Raw genomic sequence first — 26,839 nt, forward strand, 5'->3', positions numbered from 1 at the left:
GCCCCCAACCTGTACTGGTGCATGGGGTTATTCCTCCCCAGGAATATAAATATCTTTAAGCTTTATATAAAACAAATTTTTTAAATTTTGGAGGTTTGAAATGTGGTATTTCTGGGAGGGAAGAACTGAAATTTGTTCAAGGGGATGCTTTTTTAGCAGCAAGATTTTCAAATTTTCGTCATTAAATGTTTGAGTAACAAAGAAAAAGCGGACTTTAAGGGAATCTTCAGGATCTGAACATACGGAAAGATATTTTTCTGCTACAGTCTCTGGCGGCACAGTGGCTGTTATAATCTTGGGCTCCCTTGAAATCACCAGGAAAATTTCCACTAATGTAAATGAGACTCGTATTTCATATTTACCCATCCTGTTGTATAAAAGAAAGAGATACTCTAATTTTACATGATTATAACCGAAAGCTTTTTTTTATTCAGTGCAGATAAATTTTCTTTATACATGTTAATGGCTTCTTTGTGCAATCCTAGGGAGTACATGGGCCAAAAGCATATGTTGCTACGCAGGGACCATTAGCAAATACAGTAATAGACTTCTGGAGGATGATATGGGAATACAATGTTGCTGTAAGTACCTACTTAAAAACCAAAATTGGATATTACCTTATTTCATGGCACAGTGATTATGTATCTGTTGCCTGAGCTGGCTATTATTATCAAAAATGTTGATTGTGATGTGACTTGTCCATTTACTTCTTGAATCTTGTTTTTGTACTTTAAATAGCATTCTATATATCATTAATATTATTTATTCAATTTAATAATATAAATTCAAAGTAGTTATTTTATTGAACAAATATGAAACCATAACTATTTATGAATAGGTTGATGCTTGGTGACATCTGTCCTACAGGAAACCTTACAACTCTGATTTAATGTGGACTGACAAAATCGGATACAAAAGCAGCATTTGAAACAAAATATAAAAGTCTACCTTTCTATTTATGCTAATCTTGATTTACTTATTTGTTTGTATATTCTACATCTTTTTAAACAGCTATTTTCAGGAGTTAACTTCTAAGTACTGTTAAAATTTGATATGTTCAACAAATTATTTCTGAAAGTATTTTTGGCTTATCAGACACTTAAATCATGGTTACTTATTGTAACAAAGAGCTTACCTGTTGATGCGGTTTTTTTGTTGTTTACATTAATGTAATCTGAAATAGTTTCATCTAAAGAAATCTGATTCTTGTTTTTTAAATATTTTTTTTTGCATCTACTTTAAACAGTCTGTGTCATTTTAAGCAAATATAGCTGTATGTTTCTTCCAATTGGCAAATGGTTCTACATTTTTATAAGTTTAGACTTTACAGTCAGGCTGAATAAATAAAGTATTTGTACAGGATTACAGTGAATTCAAATTAAATAGCCTTAAAATGTTGTATTAGTGTTGTAGATTATTTTGTGTGGGATAAAACCTGGGTACTATTTTAGAATTAAAAGAGGATGCATCTGTAGGTAGGAAAATAGTATTAATGAGTTTCTTTAGTAACCAATTAAGGAGTATCAGTATCTGTCCAGATATAAGCAAGCAGTGGAGTGTTGGTGAATTTACTTGATCTAAAACCAGCTAACTTTGAGCATTTTTTTTGTCTTTTCAGATAATTGTAATGGCCTGTCGGGAATTTGAAATGGGAAGGGTATGTATGCTAAATGCAAAACTAAATGAGCATTGCCCATGTGGGGCAATATGCCAATACCTGTGAAGCTTCGTATGCCAAATCCGTAACTGTAAAACTAATCTGCCAGATTGAATGAGAATGCTTACCCTTATATTTGTATGCATAGAAAATAATGAATGTGACGGCTTTTTTTAGCCCCATTTATATTGTTACATTATTATTATTTAGGTGTCATCTCAGTGGAATGTATATGTTTGTATACGGAACTGTACCAGTGGTCTCTTTCTGGTCAGGTCACTATGGAAAAAATCTTGCTCTTTATGGGATGTAGGCCAACTATCAAAATCTGGAGTCCTTCATAATTTCCTGTCAATTGATACAGCTGCAAAAACAACCTATCTTTTAAATCTCTCTGCTATATTCTTATATTCTTTCCTGAGAAGTAAAAAATAAATAAATAAATGTGGTCCACTATTGTGAACTCCAAACTTCCACAAAAACTAAATTATCTCTCATTGCTTCCCTCTCTATGATGTGCGTTTGCGCTTATATGGGCCGTCATGAATTTCATGTCCTAATTTTCAAGGTGTCTTTTGGCTGTATTTATTGGTCATCTGGATTTTCTGTTTCATTTTTCTTTTGGTATCCAAAATAAAAGACGCTTTACTATCTTAAAAGAAGTCCAGCAAGGCACCAGTAGGCAGGTGTTAAGGAAAAGCACCTAGTAAGAGAGAGTATAAGGCATTCAAGATTATCATTTTTTCTGCTCTGCTTCTGTTAATCATCATGTTTTGGTACCACACATGAATTAAATTAGGATTCTTTGCTTTAACAGAAAAAATGTGAACGTTACTGGCCTCTGTATGGAGAAGCAGCTGTAACTTTTGGACCATTTCGTGTTTCTTGTGTAAGTATAAAGCTTTATAATTAATTTTGAAGGATTTAGTGCTTTTGTAACTTAAAATAACTGTTCAACAAACAGTTTGTATTACAAATGCTTTTTTAATTGTTTGGTACCAAATTTTACACAAAGACTCTCAAAGGAATACAGTGGAAAACAATGTGTGTATCTAAAAAAAAAAATAAATCATGGAGGATTCAAAAAACCACACAGCTTAAAGTAGGGAGCCTGTGTCCCTTGGTCTTGTATCTTTTTATGTATCAGTTCTTTAGCTTTACATTGTGAAGTTTTGAATATCCGTACAACACTCAAGACATCAAATAATATCCATGCAGTTGTTTCTCAGTTATGACTTGTGCATTCTGGATGTGCGTAAGAAATGAAAGTAACACTGGAAAAGGTTATTTTCCTTAAGTTACATAAAGTTAATTAGCATAAATAGAGAAAATGGAAACTAAAGTATTTTTTTAACTTGTTTCGATAGTAACAGATATAGGTTTATTTGAAAATACTTCCTTTGCTTCTGTTGTTGCTTTTGAAATCAAAACACAAATGCATAGCAGATCACCATGAGGTCTGAATCTTTTCCTGGAGAATTCCCAGGGGGTAATGTCAAGTAAGCTCTGATTCCAGAAGGATGGAGGAAACCTCAACATTTCCATTGCATGTTTTGTCAGTGTTATCAGGAGTTCTGGTCTCTAAGCATAACTACTAGAGCCTCTTCCACTTTTGATACTTGCTCATAAATGATAACGTAAGGATTTCTGGCAGAGTAATAGGCAGGAAGAGGGACTGTGAATACCTCCTATGCCAAGCACAGCAGGGAATTGAAAGTAATCATTCTTTTGGCAGCTGCCATCTCAGCATCACACAAGAGTATACCCCAGTGGGTTTTTGCAATCATCCTTCCTCGGTAGAGAAAGCTGGATAGTAAAAGAAGTCATGGTGCAATGACCATTTCACAAAAGGGGGCCGCTTACGTGGCAGAAATTGACTTCATGAATCGTGAGGTTTTCAGGGTATGGGTGAGGACACAGTGTGTGGGAGCGTAGCCACCAAAACCAATATGCTCAGCATTCCTTAGGTGTGGGATGGTGTCTGGTTGCGTTTGTACACACCTGTTTATGCATCTTTATTGCTTCCTGCTTTAAACACATTTGTGGCCTGTTTGTCCAACTTCTAGCTCTTAGAGTTGTGGTCACATCATCAAGCCTTCGCTTCTAGATGATGCCAAGGGCCATCCAGCCTATCACATTGTGTTCAATGACAGCTTAATTATTTAAGGGAAGAGAATCGAAAATAGACCGTGTGTAGAAAGATCCTTCTCCTTGTACTTGTTGTCAGCTTCTAGGCATGGACTAGCAGGACTTCCTAAATTGGGTGCGGCCCCTGCATTATCAATATCTTACAGTACAGTGGATAATGAATTTGACCATTTTTTTTTGTTTGGGTTTTGTTTTTTGTCACTTATTCTTTCTGATATTCACATTGTGTTGTTGGAAGAAAACACTTCCTTGTGTCTTTATTTTTAATGTTGCCACCTGGTAGTTGAATCAGGTTCTATTATGTTCCATTAGTTACTATTAGGATATGAATGAAACCTGGCATGAAAGTATTGAGTATAACTGTCATCGGTATAAATGGTCTTACTGGGAACTTTTTCCATGGAAGTTCATGATCGGCACTAACCGTTCACTTATTCTAAAACGGTGAAATTGATCCATTCCAAGTTGATCTCAAAACTGTATTTTTTCTTTTCCTTAACTCAAAATTACGCGTATTTCAACGGGAATTGCTGCTATTTTCTAGCTGAAGTTCTTTAAGGTATTCAGAAAGAGCTAGTATGCCAGTTTAGGAAGCTATTCTTAATCCTACTTTGAAACACCTGAGTTTAAAGTTTGGGTTTTCAGTTACATCCTGTATCCTGCATATTGATATTTTTTTTCATTTTTTTTCCAATGCATTACTGTCTTCTCATGTTTAGGAAGCTGAGCAAGCAAGAACAGATTACTTCATTAGAACGTTATTACTTGAATTTCAAAATGTAAGTATATGATTGCTTCTGGTCTCAACTTCAATGGTGGTTCAAAGGTCTCTAAAATGATACAATGGAGGAAACTCGGGGAAAAAAATCGTCAGTTTTTTAGGTGCAGACTCTGTATGTATGTAAATCATCAAGTTTAGAAGTGATGTTAAAAGCTTAGTATGTAAGAAAAGAGCAGTGGAACTCTATACTTGTCTTTTATGTTCTTGGTTAGCCAAAGTTGTGTGATGGTCTTCAATAGCATGCCTTAACAACTAGAAAGCTTCCGTCACCCTAGGGAATTTCACTGTTTACCCCAACTAGAAATACTATGACAAACTGAATCAAACTCGTCAAAATACACTGTTTCCTCTGGTTAGCTTCTTTTTGGGTAAAGTATGTGTACTTGTTAGAATTTGCCCTATACTTTCATTTATTGTCAAGAGGGTTTTACAATGTTAGAAGATATTTGTGATGCTCATTCATATGCTTGTATTGCCAAATAAAAGTAAAGCAAGAATGATGATAACAATGTACTGATTTATTTTTTTCCCCAAAGTTTCTCACTCTAGTCTTATACTTTGAAAGGGAGAAAAAACACCACCACCACCAAAACCCCTCCGTTTTTTTTCCAATGTAAGTTACTGGAGTACAATTGGAAAAAGAACCTTTCATGATGGTCTTTCCATTTCTCTCTCCCTTTCAAAGTCTAAGACTGTAAGGACACAGAGAATCTTTTAACACAGTGCAATGTTGTGGGTTCTTTAACTGATAGAGAGGGGCTTCTGTGAACTGTCCCATAGTTCGTTCTTCTGTGTGTTAGCAGCACTCAAAATACTACCTTAGAATTTCCCTTTTGTTTTTTAAGTGGTATAAGCTGTAGAGGTTTTTTTATTGCAGTAAATGGCTTTGCTTGTCTACCCTTAATCATGCAAAAAGTGTATTATTTATTTCATACAAACTCCTAAAATATGTATTATCATTAACACCTTTCTCTCTCCCTTAGGAGACTCGTAGTGTCTATCAATTTCATTATGTTAACTGGCCTGACCATGATGTCCCTTCATCTTTTGATTCTATTCTGGACATGATCAGCTTGATGAGAGAATACCAGGAGCATGAAGATGTACCGATTTGTATACACTGCAGGTATCAAATATATTTATTTTTTAAGTTTATGTACTTTTTTTGAAGTCTAGACTTTTGGTAAGAGATGCACTAGATTGATTCTAAATCACAGGTTTATTTTTTTAGTATTCTAAAAAGGAGTATTTCCTCATGTCAGAACTCTGCTCAAAATCATACAGTCTTCATTGTCTTAAAAGTCATGCCACAGTGAAATTTTGCTTCTATTTCTGTTGAATATAGAATATCAATCAGAAAAGAATTAGTCTTTGAAAGAGAAACTGTTACGTGGTTCTTAAGACATTTAAATCCTCATTAGGATAAAACAGACTTTGAGGATCATAGCAAATCAGATATGGGAGTGAAGGCTCCATTCTCAATAGGAGAGACTACAGGTCAAAGGGAGAGATAGCAGGTGCCATCGCTACCTAACAACTTTTCTGTCTGTCTCCTAATATGAGAAAAAAGGTCTCTAATGAGCAGGCTGTAGTTTCCGGTTGGTAAGTCTTCGTTTCTGAGCAGCAGTTTCATCTCTTATCTGAAATTTTGCTAACAGAAGGACTGTTGAAACTAAACTGCCATAAAAATGGTTTGGTGAATTGACAGTTTCTGATAATTTCTCTGGGAAGTTCTTGCCTATGATATTTGATACTTTTTAAAGCAACAGAAGTTGATGTATTACATGTCAGAAAAACAAATTCAGATTCATAAGCCAGGAAATGTTAAATTGTTGCAGGCTTATTAACTTTCTAGAGCTTGGTTATTCTCTGAAAGTGTCTATATGGAAATCTCCTGTCTTCAGCTGCATCCTTTTTTTAACTTGTCACTCTAAGTGATTGAGGTCTAAAACAGTAAGAAACTTAGCACTGAAATCCATTTCCCTTTGTTCTGTTTCTCTGGCGTGTCAATACGGTTGCGAAGGTTGGTTCTTTACAACGGTATAATTGTAATGTAATAAATATGCATACATTATAACTCTTTATCTGTAAAATAGAGAAATTCATACTATTAGGAAGAATAAACGTGATAGTTCACTGCTATTTTTTATAACTTTCAGTTTTAAGTGGTTTTTTTTTTTAGATAAAAAGCAGCAAATAGATAGGGTACTAAATCGGAAAAATGTAGGAAGTCTTTAGACGTGTTCTATTCTGCCATTTAACGTATCTATCATTAAACTTGGACAAAATCCCTACTGTTGAAGCAGTGGTAACCAGAATAGTGTGACAAAAGAGGCAATAAAAATGTCAACATTAAAGCATCTTTCATGATTACAATTCCAATTGGCTGTGAAAAACTTGCATTTAAAAACTTCAATACTCCATTTTGCACTGCTTTTTTTTAATTATTTTTAAGACACTATAGTGTCAGGTTAAGCGAGCTTAAAATGTGAGTTGAGGGATTTTAATACATTTTTTTTCATGTTGACTCTGGAAATATAATGCTTCTAGTGTGTTTTTAACAAATTAAAATAATTTCTAACATACCTAACTGTTTATGTTCATAGTGCAGGGTGTGGAAGAACAGGAGCCATCTGTGCCATAGATTACACATGGAATTTGCTTAAAGCTGGGGTAAGGAATCTTAAAGGAAGAACTCTTGTGGCATTCCATCATTTTGTAACAGTGATTGATTGAGCTCCCAAATGTTCTAAAATATTGAAATGTTTACGATGTTCCATAACTCTTGACAAGTTGGATGTTTAGTTTCACTGCATTCATGCTTTAGTATGAACTTACTTTCTTTTCACAGCAAGTGTTTTATCTAAAAAAGACACTGTAAATTCTAAATACTTTTAAAATATTTCTCAATATAAAGTGATTTTAAATTCAGCTTTTTCAGTGTCTCTGCTTCATCTTGCAGCTCCTAAAGCCTGATATTTCAAATATACAGGGATAACTTCATTCTGGGGTTTTTAGGTTGTGAAGCATCATTAATGTTGCAGTGTCATATTAATGCTTTCATTGGATGTCTCGTTTTCAAAATACTTGAAATTCTTTCATCTGGTCTAAATCAAATGTTTAAAACCAGTTCTGGGGAGGAATTGCTTTTTAAAAGAAAATTTGAATAGCCGTAATGTGGAGAGGCCAGTTTGGTTTTACCTACAAAAGTTAACGTACTTTTGGATGTCTAACAACTTTTGTATTGCTGTTCTGACAAACAGTTACGTCAGTGTAATTGACTTCCTTCTATATTTCAGAAAATACCTGAAGAATTCAATGTATTTAATTTAATACAGGAAATGAGAACACAAAGGCATTCTGCAGTGCAGACAAAGGTATAGTTTGTTTTAAAATGAATCTTTATCATATGATAATATACCATCATTCTTTGTAAAGATCTCATGCACTAATTTTTATCTGGTAACCTACTATAGGAGCAGTATGAACTTGTCCATCGAGCCATAGCACAACTGTTTGAAAAGCAACTGCAAAAATACGAGAGTTGTGCAGACTGGAAGATTGCAGATGGAGTGGTATGTGTCTTTCCGGTATGAGTTTCAATCGGTTGTAGCTGTTAGCTTCTGATCAAGGTTTTCCAGTAAAGTCTAGTTTTTTAAAGTTCGGTGTTCAATGGTGTTAAGGCACACACAGAACTTGTTTGAACTATAAGTGTTTTTTGCTGAGTAGGGGTTGTTAGGCTGTACTCAACTTATGCTGAGGACTTGGTTGTAAAAGTTGAGTCGGATAATTAAAGCAATATTTACCATGTGTACCAAATGCAATTGCAATGGGGGAAGCAGTAGAAAGAATTCTACTTTGGATGAAAGGCAGGACTCTAACTCAATATTTAAGTTGCAAAATATGCCCTTACCGTGGTGAGGTGGCAGTAGTTAACAGCTGATCTCTTGCTTTGATTGGCAGTACCAATTCCGATATATTAGCAGCAAATGAAATTTTGTCTGAGCCTGACCTTGTGCAAATTGCCTGTTACACAGTATGATAAAGAGCACGTTCAAAATAAAACTCTAGCCTACATATACATATATTTATGTATAAATAATTACATACGTGTGTGTAGATGAATTCTGTCTGATCTGTTTAGTTTAAACTCTTGAAAGGGAAGAACTTCACTGAAGTTTTCCTTTCTTCCTTCCCCAACAATGTGGCGTTGGGCCCAGGTTTAAACCAGGAGATCAGCATTGATCTGACTCTCAGCTGAGACTTGGACATAATGTGCTGGTTTGTACTGCCTTGGTTTTGGCCCAACACAGCCTTCATGTAGTTAAGCAGGACTGGCAGTGAATGATCTTAAGTTCTCATATTGTGTTGGACGTGCTGTTTGCACTGGAACAGATTGGTGGAAAGAAAAATAAGTTAAAAATGTCTTTGTCAGGAAGCTTCATAGTCTACCCTTTTAACAAAGGAATAAAAAAACCTTGGACGAATAACACTCTTCATTGGTAATCACGTTATTTGAGGATTCTTCTGTCTTTCTGTCTTTCCACTTTGAATTTCACATTCCCCGGGTTTTTTCCTTTTTTTTTTTTAATGTTCAGATAAGTTTTCTTTGCTACTACTGGGCACTATGTGAAAAATGGCTTTTTGGACCAATTTTATTCTTTCTCTCTCCCACAGTCCAGAGCTGTGTACCACCATTTATCCTTGGACTGTGTTTTATTTATTTGGAAATTTTACCTGTCCCGCCAGTACCTAATTGGTGTAGGCTCTATAGCTCTCTAGAGGGAGTATGAGTAATATCTTCAGGACCCTTTGAAATATCTGGAAGCAATTTTACATTTGCCTTTAATAGGCAATCCTTTAATTTTAGGGGTTTAGCTGTTCTGTATTGTGCTTTCTAGGAAGTCTAAAGCGTTTTTCATTCTTGGAAAAGAGGCATATACCCTTCTCTTAAGTCCTAAGAATTTATAACCATTCATGCCATAATTCTGATGTCATTAGTCGTTACAAGAAGTCTGGTGGACTAAACGCAATATGGATAGGGCAGGTTGTTATAACCTTTCCATAGGTGTTATATTTAGCCTAGCTGGTCTGTGAATTTTCATTTTATTTCTGAGGAATGAGCATGATGGAGTTCAGAAAGTGCAAATTTATTAGATTTGTAGAGAAGTGGTTCCTAATTACTTGAGTTTTGGTCATAAAATAATAGGCAGATCAGTCTACTGTATCTTCTAGTTATTTCACTTTGATCTGACCTGTGTCTGCACTCTTACATAGGATCAAAAATGTCTCTTATTTACCTGTGTTCCAGAACATTTGAATAAGGAGGTGACGTAGTATGCTGATACTATGTCTGTACAAAGGCAAGTGCTGTCTTTAAAGAATGGCACATGTTATATGTAATAAGTAACTAGATTATGGATAAGTAACGTGCATGGGAGAGAGACAGGGAGAAATACCAATTCTGAATATGCAGTGATGGAGTGTGAATTTTCAGTTTTGCTTGGAAATGACCTTGGTCATTAAGTCAATAAGTCGTAAAGGAAAATGAATTTTAGCAATTATTTGGAAACTCATAAAAGCAGAGAACGTAATGTCATTGTGTAGATACCTTGCAACCTGAATACTGTCTGCAGGTCTAGTCTCTATCGCAAAAGCATGTTCTAGAATTACAGTGACAAGTGGTTTTCCTCAGGGGTTGGGACTGGGACTGGTGCTGGTTAACATCTTTGGTGACATGGACAGTCGGATTAAGTACACCCTCAGCAAGTTTGCCAATGACACCAAGCTGTGTGGCACGGTTGACATGCTGGAGGAAAGGGATGCCATCCAGCCTGGACGGGCTTGAGAGGTGGGCCTGTGCCAACCTCCTGAAGTTCAACAAGGCTAAGTGCAAGGTCTGGCACGTGGGTCGAGGCAATCCTGGGGGTACTGGTGTACAAAAAACTGATCACGAGTCAGCAATGCATGCTTGCAGCCCAGAAAGCCAGCAGCATCCTGGGCCGCATCAAAAGAAGCGTGGCCAACAGGGAGAGGGAGGTGATTCTACACCTCTGCTCCCCTATTGTGAGACCCCGCCTGGGGTACTGCATCCAGCTCTGGAGCCCCCAACATAAGAAGGACTGTTCGAGCAGGTCCAGAGGAGGGCCATGAAGATGATCAGAGGGCTGGAGCACCGCTCTTATGAGGACAGGCTGAGAGTTGGGCTTGTTCAGCCTGGAGAAGAGAAGGCTACGGGGAGACCTTGTAGCAGCCTTTCAGTATCTAAAGGGGCCTACAGGAAAGATGGGGAGGGACCTTTTGTCAGGGAGTGTAGTGATAGGAGGAGAGGTAACGGTTTTAAACTGAAAGAGGGGAGATTTAGATTAAATATTAGGAAGAAATTCTTTACTCTGAGGGTGGTGAGGCACTGGAAGAGGTTGCCCAGAGAAGTTGTGGATGCCCCATCCCTGGAAGTGTTCAAGGCCAGGCTGGATGGGGCTTTGAGCAGCCTGGTCTAGTTGGAGGTGTCTCTGCCCATGGCAGAGGGGTTGGAACTAGATGATCTTCAAGGTCTCTTCCAACTCTAACCGTTCTTTGAATTCAAGCATTAAAAGTTTGGACAAGAATCAAAGTTGTCAGAAGGCTTCATCTAAACAACAACCAGATTGAGCTGGAAAAGAAATGGCTAAAGTTAGAAATGACATAGGCTAAGTAACAGTGAAAAGCTGATTTCTGTTAACCTTTTCGAAAGGGTATCAGTAAGACCTGACAGACAATATAAAAGGAGATAGGTCTTCATGCAACACGGAGCTGCAGAGGTCCTTGCAGCTGTAGCTTTGAGGTGACTATCTCATCATCTTCTTCCATGAATTCACCCAAACTCTGACCTATGAAATTCCAGAGTTGCAAACTGTTGGAGAGCATCCTAGGGAAGGAACCCTGCATACCTGCTCTCTCCTTATTCTTCCCTGTAAGTTTCCTTTTGGTCACTGCTGGAAACAGGGCGAAATGAATCTTTTAGTCTGACCAGGTGCAGCCTTTCTTTCATTAGGAAATGCTGCTGCTTCATATTGTAGCTTGAATGCTTCTTCAGGAGGGTTGTGGAAAAAAGTCGCATAGGTAAAGAATCCTGTATCTACAAATTTGGTACTTACAAATAAATTTGCTACTATTCATTTCTTACTTAGGAGATTCGCCTTCAGGGGATTAACTGGTGTAGGCTTGGCTTCTGTTGTGGTTATGTGAGGTAGAAGACTACTTTATGAATCCAGTTAAGTATCTACTTGTAGCTTTAACCTAATTCTCAAAACTTCAGGCTTCACTTGAGACAGTGTTTTTGCTGTTCTGAAAAAGCCCCCTTTTTTCCTCCAAGGGTGTTATGTAGTATCTGTTGTATATAGCATCTGGTTTTCCCCAGAAATTTAGGGTTTTTTTTAACTAAGATACATCCCAGAATGTTTGGTTTGGTTGGTTTTTTTTTTTAAAAAAAGAAACAAACTCTGATGCAGAAAGTTTTTAAATAAGTTTAAGAAATACAATGTAGCATCCTGAGGTTCCTTCCCAGATCTTACTCTGCCTGCAGATGCTACGGCAACTGTGGAATCACGTACATGTGAAGGGTTTTAATTATGTTCAGTGGAAACAATTCCAAATAAAAGAATGTGCCTACTTTGGGTGTATTACTGTTAGTTATATAGGAGATACTGCTGAACAGAAGAGGACACTTCCTTTCGTCTTTCATTTATTAAATTTTGGTAGTACTCTGAAGCGTTGGAATGCTCTTCAGGGTTGGTTTCATGGTTTTGTTGTCCAGTTGCCTTTCCCATTTCAAGCAGTGTTTGAGATGAATTGAGTTACCTAAGCTTTGTAAGCAGCGTTTGCCAGTAACATCACAGTAAAAAGTTAATCTGATTGGCAACGAGTAGCAGTATTCATAGGGAAGTAGCTTAGACACAATCCTGAACGTGTGTTCCTGCGAACTTGCCAGCTTTGCCCTGCTGGAAACAATACTGTAAAAAAGTCAACAAAAAACCCATATACAGTCTTTGAAAGTAGACTTACAATAGGGTTAGAATTTCTGTTGGAATTTCACAGAAGGATTCAAGATCATGTAGAAAATGCACATACGATATAGTATAATGTAGTAATTGTAAACTTACCGTAGTTATACATACTGTGAATGTATAGAACTATAAATGTGCTTAAAATAATACTAAGTATGTTAATGAAATTATATGGAGGAAAGCTTTCTTCACATACCAGGTAGAGGGCTTTCAACAGTCGAGAGTTCACGGCAAAGATGAAATTGCTGCTCAAAAGCATTTTTTTCTAATGAGAAAAGACTCAGGTGCTAAACTTGATAATCAAAAGGTCTGCATGTAGACAAAGGAAAACTGATTAAAAGTCAAACAAGTTTACTATCTCTTTAAAAATGTTTCTTGTTGAATTTTGTCTCTTGACAGTAACAAGCATGTTAACAGTACTGCAAGTCCTTGTTTTACCCTTATCCACTGATAGAAGCCTGTATTAATAAGCACTTTCTCCAAAATATGGCATTGCTTAATACTCTCAAGTATCTCTTGCATTTCTTCCTGTAAAAGTGAAAGAATTCTGTTACCATGGTTGATTGCACTTTTAGAAGCTGTGGAGGAATCGGCTGCCATAAGAAGAATGTTGATATTCAAAACGTTAGTGGTTTGGAAACTCTAAGTGAAAAGACTTTGCTGTTCAAATTCTCTTCACTGTTTTGCAGCTCTAAAAAAATCATATAGGTCTTCAGAAATGTTTATCTTTTTTCCTATGCTTGGAAACTTTTATTTAATCTGAATCACTTGAGTGTATTGTTTCAGTCTGAAGTATTTCGCTTTTTATCTACTGATGCTCTGTGGTTCCCATGCTGCTTTATGATAAGGGCAAAAGGAATGCCTCAATTCCTTTTAAGGAAAACCATGAGATTACTTCTGGAAGAGTCTTTGCAGTAAATTTGCTAGTACTTTACCAGTACAGAAAGCTTCTGAATGACATTAAATATTTCCACTATGAGTTCCAAAAGAAAATTATGCATTGCAGTTCCTGGGCAAAAGGTTCTGAATTGTTGGCAATGCCTGTGAAATACCAGTTTAAACTAAAACTGTGATCCTCTATTTGTTCAAAGTTCGTGACAGCTCTGTGTGGTGATTCAGCCACTGGAGGAAGTAGGTGGGGAAAAGATCCACCCTTGGGAGATGACAGCACAATGTAGGTCACCTTAGCAAGTTGAATTCAGACACTGCATCTGCCATGAGAATTCCTTGTTCTTCTGTATTGCTACAGGAACATGAGCTACTCCCTATTGTTGTAGACTAGATGTAATCTACACTCCTAAGTATTTGACTTTATGGTCTTTTCATTTGTTAATGTAGTCTTTCATAGATAGATATACTCAAGTTTCATATATAGATGTAATTTAACAGAATATCTAGAAATTCCTAAAAATGAGCACTTTCACTTGATCTGCGTAGCTGCTCCCCCAAATCAATGAGGACATTGGAACTCTTGAACTCTTCAGCAGTTGATGCATAGAGAGGCAAAGGTTGGGGAATTTCTTTCTTTTCTCCTATTCTTTTGTTTACCCAAATGCTGTTAATGCTTCTGTTTTTTCATAGTGAGAAGCCTGCCACAATAGGATAGGTATCTTCTGTAAGAAAGCAAGGCACTACACTGAGCACTTACTTGACTGAATTGCACATTTGTTAATTCATTTCTTTAAAAAAAATAATTCTATATGGTGGCCCTTGTGAACTACATATGCTGTCCTGGTTTTTTTAAGCTGATGCTTTTAAAAATTGTATTGTGCCCGAGAGTGCAACATCTGTCTAGAGAAGCAAGAAAGTGTTGACTGATGGCAGTAAGCTGTGATTAGGAGGGCTGGAAGGCTTTTTTCTTAATACTGCCATCTGCTCTTCTCAACGGATGAGGTCATCCCTGTGAGATACCCTACATTGACTTTCACAGTTGAGCTTCCTCTGTTCTGCTCCATGCTAGTGTTTATACATGTTTGCCCATTCACTTACTTTGATATATGACAGAAGGGGAAATCTGTGAGTTGGTATCACTCAAAGGTGCTCAAAATACTGGTTGTTCACTATCTCTTGTGACACAGAACTGAGAAGACAGTCTTGCTCTGAGAGTTCAGCAAGCATTACTTCTTCAATTAAAAACAAGAACAGATCCAGTAATAACCGAACACCATTATTTAAAAATGCTGCAGCAGCATAAAGTTTATATGAGCGCTGTTTTCTTTCCTGTGTGGGTTAGTGCATTTGGTTACTGCCTTAAACTTTTATCATTTTTGACCTTTGAAGTCAAAATCCTTCACTTGCAGGTGAATGAGTTCTCTAAAAGTAAATGAAGCCTTCACAGAAACATCAGTCTGAGCTAATTAAGCAAAGTAGCGAAGTGCCTCTTTTTTGGTGACAATAATCCCTGTAACAGTCTTGCTCCTGATTTAATGTACTAGAACAGGGTGAACGGATCCTGATTTTAACCTAATGCAGAAGTGAAAGCTTTTGAACACCCACCTGCCTGAAGCCTTCCCTGTGTATGAAGCTGTGGTAACCACTGACTTCTGGGGTTGAATTTAAAAGTACCACTTTGTGTGTGTGGTTTTTGTTTGGTTTTGTGGCCTTCTTAAAATTTTTTAAGGAATTATTTTTGAAAACTCTCTGTGGTTACATATGTGCCTCAAACATTTGAGTTTATACACATTTTTTGCAAGGTATATCCATACATTTTACTACTAGTAGCAAAAAAGGCAGTGCCTCTTCAGCTACTTCTGCCTGTCTTACACTAAGAAGCTGTTTGTAGTTATCCAAAGAGTTTAAAAAAACTTTGACATATGCTAGTTTCTTTAACGGGCTTTTTCTTCTGCCTGGGAGAAAAGCATATCTTAGTAAACATTCTGTTCACAAACACTTCACTTTACAAACATAGAAGGACAGGGATGCAGCTGCTGGTTTGTTTTCTGGACAAGTTAGTCTACACCACAGCCAACAGGCACACCCTTTCCCTTGCCAGTACCTTTTAGAAAACTGAGCACATAAATAAGAAATCTGTTTCTCAAAACAACTGTCCTGGCAGAACTGAACCGGAATACTTTTCTGATCTGTTGTAGGATGGAGGAGTCGGTGGTAAGAGGGAGGAACTCCTCCCGTGGAGTCTCGCCCCTTCTAAAACTCTCTGCCTTATGAAACTGGGCTGTGCTATGGCGCTGAAACAAGGCGAACAGCCCACTGTTCTGAGGATGCAGTTGCACTAGTTTCTAACTCTAGTTGAGAGTGTTTAAGATTAAGGGGGGCATTTTTAGTACAATATCAATGCACTTAGTGCTATCCGTAGTAATGACTACATATAGGAGAGACTCAGAGTTTACTTTGCACAACTCGGGGAAGCAGGGGGGAATGTGACACAACCATTGAGCAGAAAACTGAATTGCTGCTCTTGGATCCTGTGAGCCTCAGCAGCTTTGGCACCAACTTTCAGAATAGTACTCTGCCTGATGGAGGGCAATAAAATTCATTTTCATGTATGTTAGGGGAAAAATGGTCTGTATGACCCATTACCTGATGTCAAAAATCTGGAAATTGTTTTTCTGCATATTTGAGAGGAGGTTGGTAGAGAGGTTGGTAATCTTTCATTTCATCATGACTATAAAAAACAAAAAATCTAGTTGTTTTCTGTTTTTAAATTAGTATGCATGCAGTAGTTCACAGCTAGATTTTAAAAGTTCTTTCAGCCCTTAATGTTTTTCAGTAAGTCATGGAAAACCGACAAAGGACTTATCAAGGAACAAAGGTACCCTTTTAAAATAATGAGGTCCTGCATTCAGTTTATGGATCAAGCATAGTATTCATAATATTTTTTTAATATATATATTTCACTAGCCATTTTGTCATTCTACATTTTTGGACAGTGACTTATTGGACACTATGTTTTGACGACAGCACTCTTTGCTGAGAATGATTGTTAAGGTAGTGCTGATTCAGTAAATCTCTGAAGGTGTTTGACTGGCAACCAGTGTTGTTTATTAAGAAGCTAGAACGATACAAAACACAGTACTTTAAATGTGTTAAAACCTATTTCACGGTACACTTCACTTTAAGAGCCAACGGATAACAATCCTAGCTCAGTAAGGTTACAACATCAACAGTTGAACTTATATGGCTATTAAGTTCTTATGTATTACCCTAGGAAAACCAAAAATCATTGTTAATAGAAGTAACAGAGACTTAAAGAAACAAAGTATTGTGACATAAATACAAAAAAAAAATCTGGGCTATTTGGCAAGTTGAACAAGAGTGTACTTTAATGTTGCAAAATGTAAAGGCTCAGATCTGGAAACAAAAAGGGGCAGAATTTGGTTTGGAATGGAAGCTTTGCATGTGGTCTACATGTCTACGGTCCAAATATAGTCAGTGAGGCCAACTGATCTGTTACCTTCATCCCCAGCTTACTGGCTGGGAGATGAAAAGCTGGACATGAGTCAGCAACGTGTGCTTACAGCCCAGAAAGCCAACTGTATCTCAGGCCGCATCAAAAGAAGCGTGGCTAGCAGGTCAAGGGAGGTGATTCTCTCCCTCTACTCTGCTCCGGTGAGACCCCACCTGGAGTACTGCTTCCAGCTTTGGAGCCAACAACACGGGAAAGACATGGACCTATTGGAGCGGGTCCAGAGGAGAGCCACAAAAACAATCAGAGGGATGGAGCACCTCTCCTATGAAGACAGGCTGAGAGAGTTGGGGTTGAGAGAGAAGGCTCCGGGGAGACCTTGTCGTGGTCTTTCAGTACTTAAAGGGAGCTTATAAGAAATACGGGGACAAACTTTTTAGCAGGGCCTTTTGTGATAGGACAAGTGGTAATGGCTTTAAACTAAAAGAAGGAAGATTTAGGCTAGATATAAGGAAGAAATTTTTTACAATGAGGGTGGTGAAACACTGGCACAGGTTGCCCACAGAAGTTATAGATGCCCTCTCCCTGGAAAAGTTCAAGATCAGGTTGGATGAGCCTCTGACCAACCTGATCTAGTTGAAGATGTCCTGCTCATTGCAGGGGAGGTTGGACTAGATGACCTTTAAAGGTCCTTTCAAACCCAAACTATTCTATGAAAACCAGCCAGCCTTGGTTGACTGCAATGGGAGCTTCAGTTGTGGCCATGTAAATGGAAGTGGCTTTTATCTGCTAATTGAATCTCACTCCAGAAAAAACTCGATAGTTGCAGTCAGTGTCAGCAGAACAAGGAACGCAGTGCAATTTGTCTGAAAGGGCTAACACAAGCCATTGATATAGGAACAATAGAGTACTTCTGCCGGAGTGCTTCTGGGATATTGTACTGGACAGCTAGTTAATGGGGGAGGTTAGTGAAGAACAATAAGAAAGATTAAAAGATTTAACTTTTTTCTTCACAAGAAAAGCTTCACTTAGTACACTGAGGAACAGAATTGGATAATAGACTCTTCACCGGCAGACAGTGATATGATAACTGTTTTAAGACTATTAATGGAAATTAAAAACAGGTAACTAATGAATCTAAATTGAAGTGAGGGTAGTCAGCTGTTGAGATAACTTAGTTATAGTTTATCTTCCAAAGCTGAAAATGCTTACCAAATTCAAATACAACTATCACATTTGAAGCATAAATTAACAGGGAATTCGCTTTTGTTTTGTAAGACTAGAGGTCAGTCTCTGTCACCCAATCTGAACAGGTAGGCTGGCAGATAGGCCCTGGTGCATGAACCTGGTATTGTGCTTTGAAATATATGATACAGATTTTTAGATGCTTGCTGTTCTTTTTTAAAATTTCTTTTCAAAGGAAAACACATCTAAGAAAAGGTTTCTGGTAAAATACATATTAAACTCAAGATAATGCTAAGGTCCTCCTTGGTTCTGTTGGATCTTTGGTTGTGGCACATGCATGGAAATGGTGTATCAGCTTTAGACTCTCGCATGTTGTGGGTTTTTTTACACATTTATATGTATTCGTACTGACTCTGGCTGGGTTGTGGAGTTAATATTCTTCGTAGCTGCTCTTGGGGTGCTGTGCTTTAGATTTGTTGCCAAAACAACGCTGATGACACACCAATGTTCCAGCTATTGCTGAACAGTGTTTGCACAGTGTCAGCTCTGGCTCTTGTTTCTTACTCTGCCCTCCCAGAGTAAGAAATAGTCTGTGTGTGTCTGTGTGCGTGCGCAAGAGCTTGGGAGTGGACACAACCAGGCAGATAGCCCAAACTAACCAGAGATTCTGTAACACCATATAACATCATGCTCAGTAATAAAGAGGGAAAAAAGGGGGGTTTAGTGACACTAGCCATCATTTGCATCACTTGTTCTATTTGTTTTCTCTCTCTCTTCTCCCACTTCTCCTTTGTTTACTAAACAATTTTGCCTTGACCCACAAGTTTTCTTGCCTTTCCTTTTCTGCGTGCGGGGGGAAGAAGTGAGTGAGTGGCTTTGTGGTGTTTGGCTGCCTTACCAGGGTTAACTCACAACAATATTTTATATGTATATGCCTATAAATGTGTATGGCAACATACATGTACAAATATATAAAATGTATCTCCCATATTGATGGTCTTCCTAAAATGAAATTAAAATCTTCATGCATTGTTGAGTAAGTTAAACTTCATTGTACGCATATGGGAAATGATTTGAAAGTGTTTTGGAACAATGTGTTAAATCTTACCCACTTGTCAATTTAGAGTATCTGAAATTCTCATTTACTTACTGCACTGTAGTTTAGTCTTATCTTCAGTGAACTGATTGCACAAGTGAAAATAATTAGACTGGTTGGAAAGTAAATGCTTTCAATACTAACCTGAAAGATTAGTTTTTGAGACTTTTCTCTAGTGGATTACACAACTACATGCAAAACAAAATACTTAGAAATATTTGAAGTTTGATACACAAAATATAATATTGTGAATTTAGAGTAGAATTTAATCTGTATGTAATGTTGAAGTCATCTCCATATGATAGCCGAAAGTATATAATATTGTCATTATTTTCAAGTGCCATTATGGATATTTGGACCTTACAGTTTAAGTATTGTGTGTATGAGCTTTACGGCCATCAATGAAAACTTTTTCTTTTAATTAGGACGAAAATAATACAGAGAATGCTGTCAGTTCTTCAGATGCTGAGAAGCAGGATTCTCCTCCACCAAAGCCTCCACGGACCCGCAGGTATTTAACTATATTAACATACTATTTTAAGCTGACAGATTGACATGCTTCATAAATAAAAAGTAGACTAAAACTACTGATACTATGAAGACTTTTAAGATGCAAATTTTTTCTATTTAAAAATAGAAGTGTACATAATACAAACAGAAGTCTTGTAATTGACTCTGCCAACATAAATTTTAATCTTTGTGAAATCTGTGTTTGAATATACAAGTCTTGCCGTGACTACATGTGAGTAGAGAAGCATACCCCCTTTAGTAGTCAGACATGTTAGATCCATTTGTGCTTAATTCTGCTAGGAGATAGTGGCAAAACATACTTAAAAATAGGCTCAAATAATGACTCAACTCTCATTTTTGGAGGCAAAACCATAATATCCATTTATTGAAGAAAATGTTACCTTAGAGACAAGTACTGCTATTGACTAGAGTATGCCGACAAAATGCTGTTCTCATTGAGAAGAAAAATTGGTCTTGCCAATCCTTTCATTCAACAGACGGAAAAGAAAATCCTCTCTAGTTCTTAAAATACGTAGACTTGACTTTAAGAAAGCCAAAAATAAATCTGAACTAACGGATTCATTTGCCTAAAATGGGTATCTAACCTGAGTGTTTGACAGCTAAAGAAGCAACTCTCCTGAAGTAAGTGACGAGTTTCTGGGAGGCTTAGAGGGACCTTTGGCAGGTGATCTTGCCTGTGCTATATTGCCTGTAGTTAAATATACGTTTAGGGTAAGCACTTGGGTTTCCTAAAGTTGTAGAATGACATAAGAAACCACCAGCCAGTTAATATTCTTGCATAATATTTAGTCATATAAGGAAAGTAGTTTTACACTTTAAAAGATAATCAGACTGGAGTAGTGCAAGGTCAGGTCGGTAGTGGGAATTCCTATTCATTTGATACTTTAATGGTTAAAGGTAGAAGATGAGAATTAACCACTTCTTTGCAGTACTGCAGTCTGTGGGGTGATGTGGTACTAGGCACTAGCAAGATGACTGTGGCGATTACACAGTAAAATGAATTTTAACTTCTACATTCTCTAGGTTTGGTAAAGGAGGAGATTTAAATATGTGTGTATGTATATAGAAAATATAATTGGATATAGCCATTTGAAAATTGGTGACTCAGAATGGGTAGCAGTGTGTGCGTATATTCAATATTGCAACATCGTCGTCTTGTGACAGGAATAAACATAGTTTAAAACTGGGTATAGCAGTTGTTCCCCTTGGCTATTAACTAGTAACCTGGACCAGATCTGGAATATTGCATGTGATTCTAACACCCATTTTAATGAGGATATCAGAGAACTACCATAAGTGGATCTATTGCTCTACTTCTTTAGTCACCCTGGGGATGGTATTTGCCATAAGATAAGTTTGGAAATAATGTATGATAACAACCATTAATGATACAGTAGAATAAGAATATGAGTAGCTGTTATAGTTAACTTAGCATTAGTGATGTCAAGCCAGATGTTAGAGGAGAATACGACATTGAAAGAGAGATGGAAACGAGTTGGGGCTTTTCACGAATGGCAGAGTTTGTGCTATGTAGGTAATATCACTTTTACCTTATTTAGATTGATGGTAATACGATTGTATTCAATTATGTAGGTTCAGATGATGACAGAGGAGTCTGTTAACCTGTTCATGATGAGTTACAAGCTTTTCTTGAAACTTAGTCACTGAATTAGATATGACTTCTGTCCAATAGGTAATTTCCTTAGTAGTGTTCCTTGAAATAATCTTAGATGTACTTAGGTTTTTATCATTTTTACATATTCATGTAATAATCATATATGCATAATTCATGTTTTAGCACACATCTGTTCTGTCTTATCTGCATTGCATTGTTCTTTACTTGCTGCGTTAAGTTAAAATTTTTTAATCTCTCTTATAAAACCTGGTCTTTCCCATCTGCCAGCACTGGCAGGAAGATTGGTTCCTTAGAGGTGAATAAATGGAAGCTTTTAGCAAAGCTGTTGTCTTTTTCAAATGAAGATTATTTTTGAACAACAATTACTTCCACCCTTCATGGAAGATGCTTCTGAGGAAAGACTTTATTTGCTATTAGTCACATCTGCTCAGAATACCCACTAACGAGCATGTCTTTTCTTGATGTGGGAGGTGATTCTACAAATCCGCAGCCTGATTCATTCAGGGCTTAGAGCCGGGTTTTGCGTGTTGTGGATGTTCTGGCAGAGGTTCACATCCTTTTCCTGGGGAGGAGGGGAGAGCAGAATCCTTGAAAGATTCTAATTTAATCCCCGTATGGAGAAGGAAGCTGTTAAGCATGATATACCTCCTTATTGCATCTGTACCTCTTTCCCCAAACCATTCTCTTACCACTTTTTTTCATGTCCCTTCTATTATTTTTCTCTACATTGCTGCAACTAAAAATACCTTGGTACAACTATTTTAAGTACTTGTCTACATCTTTGCTGTAGTGAATGTTTTCATGGGGAGTCTAAGAGTCATTGCCTTTACAGATACGTTCCCGTGCAATAGGTACTCTGGAGATAATCTAGTTTAACCCACGTTTGATTTAGAATTTTCATTGAGAACTTGCTTAAAATATTTTGTTCAGTAACATTTTTAGGTGTCCAGTCAAATGTGTGCTTGAGTTGCGCATGCACTGTCTCTGAAGAAGTTACAAGCAAGTCGCTAAAGTTAATATTTTTTAGAAGGAATAAGGCTTTTAAATTCTTTATATGCTGTGTTGTAGTTGGCTTTAGAATGTGTAATTAGTAAAGCAACTTGCATTTATTTTTTTTTCTTAAGAGAAGGTTTAACAGTTGCTTTTTTGTCCAAAGCAAAAAGGATTACGGTGGCTCATACTGAACAGTACAATGTCCCAGCTTGGTTTCAGGTGACCTTGCCTGAGATGATCCTGACTGAGCAGGAGGAAAAGCGGTTTCCATCTCTTGACCTCAGGATGTTTATCTTCCATGTTGCTATCAGACCAAGCTGTGTTTGCTTAGGTGGTAATGATTCTGACTCCTGTCAGGTTTTTTTTCTGGTGGCCCTGAGGCTGTTTGCTGGATGAGATGGTGACATCTCCTCTACAGCACTTCCCAGTAGCTAACCATGCGGTACCACTCAGCACATAGTAGAGTTTTTCTATAAAGGTGGCTTTTTCGCCTGTCTCTTCTCTTGTTTGTCACAGGATCGTAGGACAGGTCATCTCTGCATTATCTTTAAATTTGTAGATCTCTTCCTCTTAAAGTTAACTCTCAAGTTTGTAGTAAGCAAGGACGAGATGACACTGAATACTTTTGCCATATAAGATAGAAAGCTTACTCAGAGAGGAACAGAGGGATAATTAATCCTTTTAGTGCTTGCGTTGGCCTGAGGATGTCTTGTGGAAGGAGTGCTACAAAGCATAACTTCTGAGTGTTCTTTTCTAAGTTTCTTTTATGTCTGTCTCTTGGAAGTTACAAGTATCTTTAGGCTATTGATAGTAAATCAATATTAAATTGGTATTTTGTTTACTCTTATTAACTCACTGTGAAGCATCTAACTGTACTTGTTTTGCAGAGGTTCTGGAATTGTGCTGCCTTCCAACCTTTTGTCACCTTGTAATGCTTTAATGTAACTCGTATTTGCTGTACAGTATGTTAACGTAGTCATTTAGGTTAATGTCTATCTGCATTTGATGTCAACGTTAAAAAAAAAAATCAAATAATATTACTCCTTGGTTATTATGAAGGTAAACAAGAACAACTCATGAGTGCGTACGTCAGCACCTTATTCTAGAAATTGCTGGGCTTTGCAGTTTCTGATCGCTTCTTGTGAAAGTCACCTTGAACTTACATCTCTGTTTCTTTTCTTTGGAGGACTTTGTGGGGTAGATGGCATTGATTTAGACATGGTTAACTGTTTTCAGGTTAAGGCAGGAAGAGGGCATAAGTAAGTTTTTACTTTTGTTAGAGGTAAGGCACTAAAGAACCAAAGTTTTAAATTTGCAATTTAGGACTGTACATGATGTTACATGACTGTACAATTCGAGCTTTTACTTCAAATTTAGAAGCAATGATGGTACTTCAGAATTCAGAGAGAACACTTTAATACCTTTAAGGAATATTCCTTGAAATATTTCTGTGTTTAGTAGTGCATTTTAAAGTATTTGGAGAAAGGGGTTGCTTATTTTAATCAGGCTTGGTTACAGAAAATTCTTTGGTTTTGAGTTCAAATGCAATTTGACAGAAATAGAGAAACTGAGACACAAACTCACAAAAAGAAAAGATGAGGTAACGACTTGTTTGTATGCCCTGTAATAAAGAGCTACGTATTGTCTGAAGGAGAAAAGGTAAAATACTGTGGCTGTTTAACTTTTCTTCACGTTATGCTTGGACTTCAATCTAACAATGTTAAAATACATTTCAAGGGTCATGTGTAATTCTTTCTTTTCAGGCCCTGCAGAACCCCTCTCCTGCAAAGCTGAGATAAAAAACATTGGTTGGTGTTTTCCTTGTTAGTTACCGCTCTCTGAGTCGTATGTCACAATTTGAAAAAGCAAAATGTCTCATGTAACTAAATTTTACAAGAAAAATTCACCAGTTGGTTATTTTTATTCATTTATTATACTTCTATATAAATTATCTGTAGTATAGTTTGTGACAGCTTCACTGAACTGCAGCTTTTTTTCCCGTGTGGATGGCAGTGATTTAATGCTTCAGCCTGCTTACATGAACTTTAATTTTCCTATTTTAATTGTGAGGGGGGATGTAGAGCTTGGTATCTATTTTTGGTTGATCATAGCAGCTGCATTCCATGACCTTGGCATCACTCTCTTTTTTTATTTGAAAATAAAACCCTACAGTATACTGCGTGGAATAACCATGGATTACTTAAGGGTTGTTTTTTTTTTTTCTTTTGATCGCTGGCCAAGTTTCATTTAAATCTGAGCCTATGGTGCCCTGTTTTAATAATGTAGCTCTTTTCCATTGAGGCTAGAATGGCTTAGATTTGAAAACATTCAAAAAATTTAGGATATATTGCATGAAAAGCAAAAATAGTGTTGCCATTGCTTCATTTGGGTTTTGGTTTTTTTCCCATGTGTACACTTTTGGCATTTTTGGTGGAAAGTTGTAGGAGGTCTCTTTTTTTGACAAATTACTGTACTTTTGACAAATTATAATTAATTTTTATTATGACAAATGATCAAAAAAAATGATTACCTAATGCATGGTTTACCTTACAGCTGAGAAGCCGTTAACATTGAGGCCTTTGGCACTAAGGCACTGCGTTGGCTGCTCAGGTTGTGTGGCAATGAAAGTGTATGAAAAGCTGCCTTGATCACCTAGGGAAATTCTATATACAGTTATGCATGAGGAAGTGCCGAGGTAGTGGAATTACAAGATAATCAGTAGCAGTTGTGTATGAAGCGACACTGTCAAGGCTGAGTTATGACAAGGCTTTCTAGTTCTTATTGCACAGTGTGATTTTACAAATGTACTTGAGAAATGCTTGCTTTTGCAATATATAAAAGCAACGCAGGGTTAATTTGAAGGTCTAATCCAGGAAAGCTTACTTCTCTTTCTCAAATGGTTTGGCGTTTTTTGGTTCATTGACTCTTTTGTGTCTCAATATCCTCTTTCATGAGCTTTTTATTAGTTTCCTGGTAATTTAAGTCAAGCTGTTTTTACTGCACCGTCTCCTGTTGTTTGGAATAATATTAGTAGTTCGTCTTCAGATAATTTTCTGCCTCTGGGGGGAGAAGTGTCTATAGAGCTGTTGGAGGAAGTGCCCAAAGAAAGCATTATGCAGCAGCTCAAAACGCCCAAGATTTTCTGGCAAGAGTTTTAGAAAAAGCTACTGCCAAATAAAGACCTCCTAAAGGTATACATACCCTAATGGTTCTGCTTTGTAAAAAGAAACAAAAACATTATTTGCAATGCAGAACATGCAAAATAATACTGTGATGTCAGTAAAATGGAAAAATTGTTACATATTCAGAGAAAACTAGGAAATCCTTGGTGGCATGTCTTTCCTTAAAAAAAAAAAAAAAAAAAAAAAACATCAGAATGCTATTTGGGCATCTCATTTTCTGAGGATGGATATTCTTCAGTATTAATACAGCAAAGAATGATTTTGATAGAGAATTTCTCATTTGATCACTGCAAGCTCTCATTTAATAGTGAAGGAATGTAAATATAATGGGGAATATTTTAATAGCTCTGTCTATCTGTGTACGAGGAAGATGATCGCTCAACTTTTGGGTTGATGACTTGTGCAGCATTTCCTGTGTCATCCGTTCTATGCATACCTCTGAGAGGGCTGTTTGTGTACATGCGGGGTGATTTTATTAAACAGTAATCAGTGAAGAACTTCATGAATTTTGACTGGTATTATGGGCCTATAATCTTGTCGTATCTAGTTCGATGTTAACTTGTTTCTTTAGCTAATTGTAATGCTTAATGGTATGTCTGTACCAGATAAGAAAGTAGTTTTGCTGATTGCATGGATGACTCTGGGTCAGGAAAATGAGGTCAATAAGGGAAAAAACTCATTTTCAGTAGGAGGATTTAGTGGAGATTACTGATGAACATCACTGCTGGTAAAGAGGGCATGTAATCATGCAAGTGAACTCCCTCCATCCCTCTCTGTCCCGTTGTCTCCCCCCGGAATAGAGAAGAGAAATCCAAGGTAAATTCTCCTCTTCTCCTTAGCGTGTATTAACTTGGAGCAAGACTGACTTTTTTTTTTCTCAGCTGATCTTTACTGATTCAAGCAAACAACTTTTTCTCGAGCTTTTTCACTTTTCAAGAACGTCTAAAGGCAAAACAGTTCCCAAATTACTTTTAAGTTGTTTGGATGTGCTCTGTAGTCCTCCTATCTCAGTGTAATGCAAAATAGCAGTATCCAAGCACAGGCCGGGGAGAAAGAGAAGGAATTTGAGGCCCAACCCTTTGTGACAGGAGTTAGGCAGGGAGAGAATGGAAGAAGGCTCCTGGGAGAATTGCAGAGGGATCTGGGGTTTTCCAGATACAAAGATAACTTGTAGAAGATCATTTGGAAGCTGGGGACCTTGCAGTGCTCCAGTGGGTGGGGA

General features: G+C 37.2%; 1 protein-coding gene across 1 annotated transcript in view; it reads left to right on the forward strand.

Annotated features, from left to right (window-relative positions):
- PTPN12 (protein tyrosine phosphatase non-receptor type 12) overlaps positions 1-26,839 on the forward strand; it is a 79,693-nt gene that overhangs the window by 38,028 nt on the left and 14,826 nt on the right. The window contains exons 4-12 of the mRNA XM_054196801.1: positions 486-581; positions 1,619-1,657; positions 2,475-2,546; positions 4,525-4,584; positions 5,570-5,712; positions 7,193-7,259; positions 7,886-7,963; positions 8,063-8,161; positions 19,701-19,786. Coding sequence (XP_054052776.1) covers positions 486-581; positions 1,619-1,657; positions 2,475-2,546; positions 4,525-4,584; positions 5,570-5,712; positions 7,193-7,259; positions 7,886-7,963; positions 8,063-8,161; positions 19,701-19,786 — 740 coding nt within the window. The remainder of the gene's footprint in view (positions 1-485; positions 582-1,618; positions 1,658-2,474; positions 2,547-4,524; positions 4,585-5,569; positions 5,713-7,192; positions 7,260-7,885; positions 7,964-8,062; positions 8,162-19,700; positions 19,787-26,839) is intronic.

This window comes from Rissa tridactyla, chromosome 1 (genome assembly GCF_028500815.1).
Source record: "Rissa tridactyla isolate bRisTri1 chromosome 1, bRisTri1.patW.cur.20221130, whole genome shotgun sequence".
Classification (NCBI taxonomy): domain Eukaryota; kingdom Metazoa; phylum Chordata; class Aves; order Charadriiformes; family Laridae; genus Rissa; species Rissa tridactyla.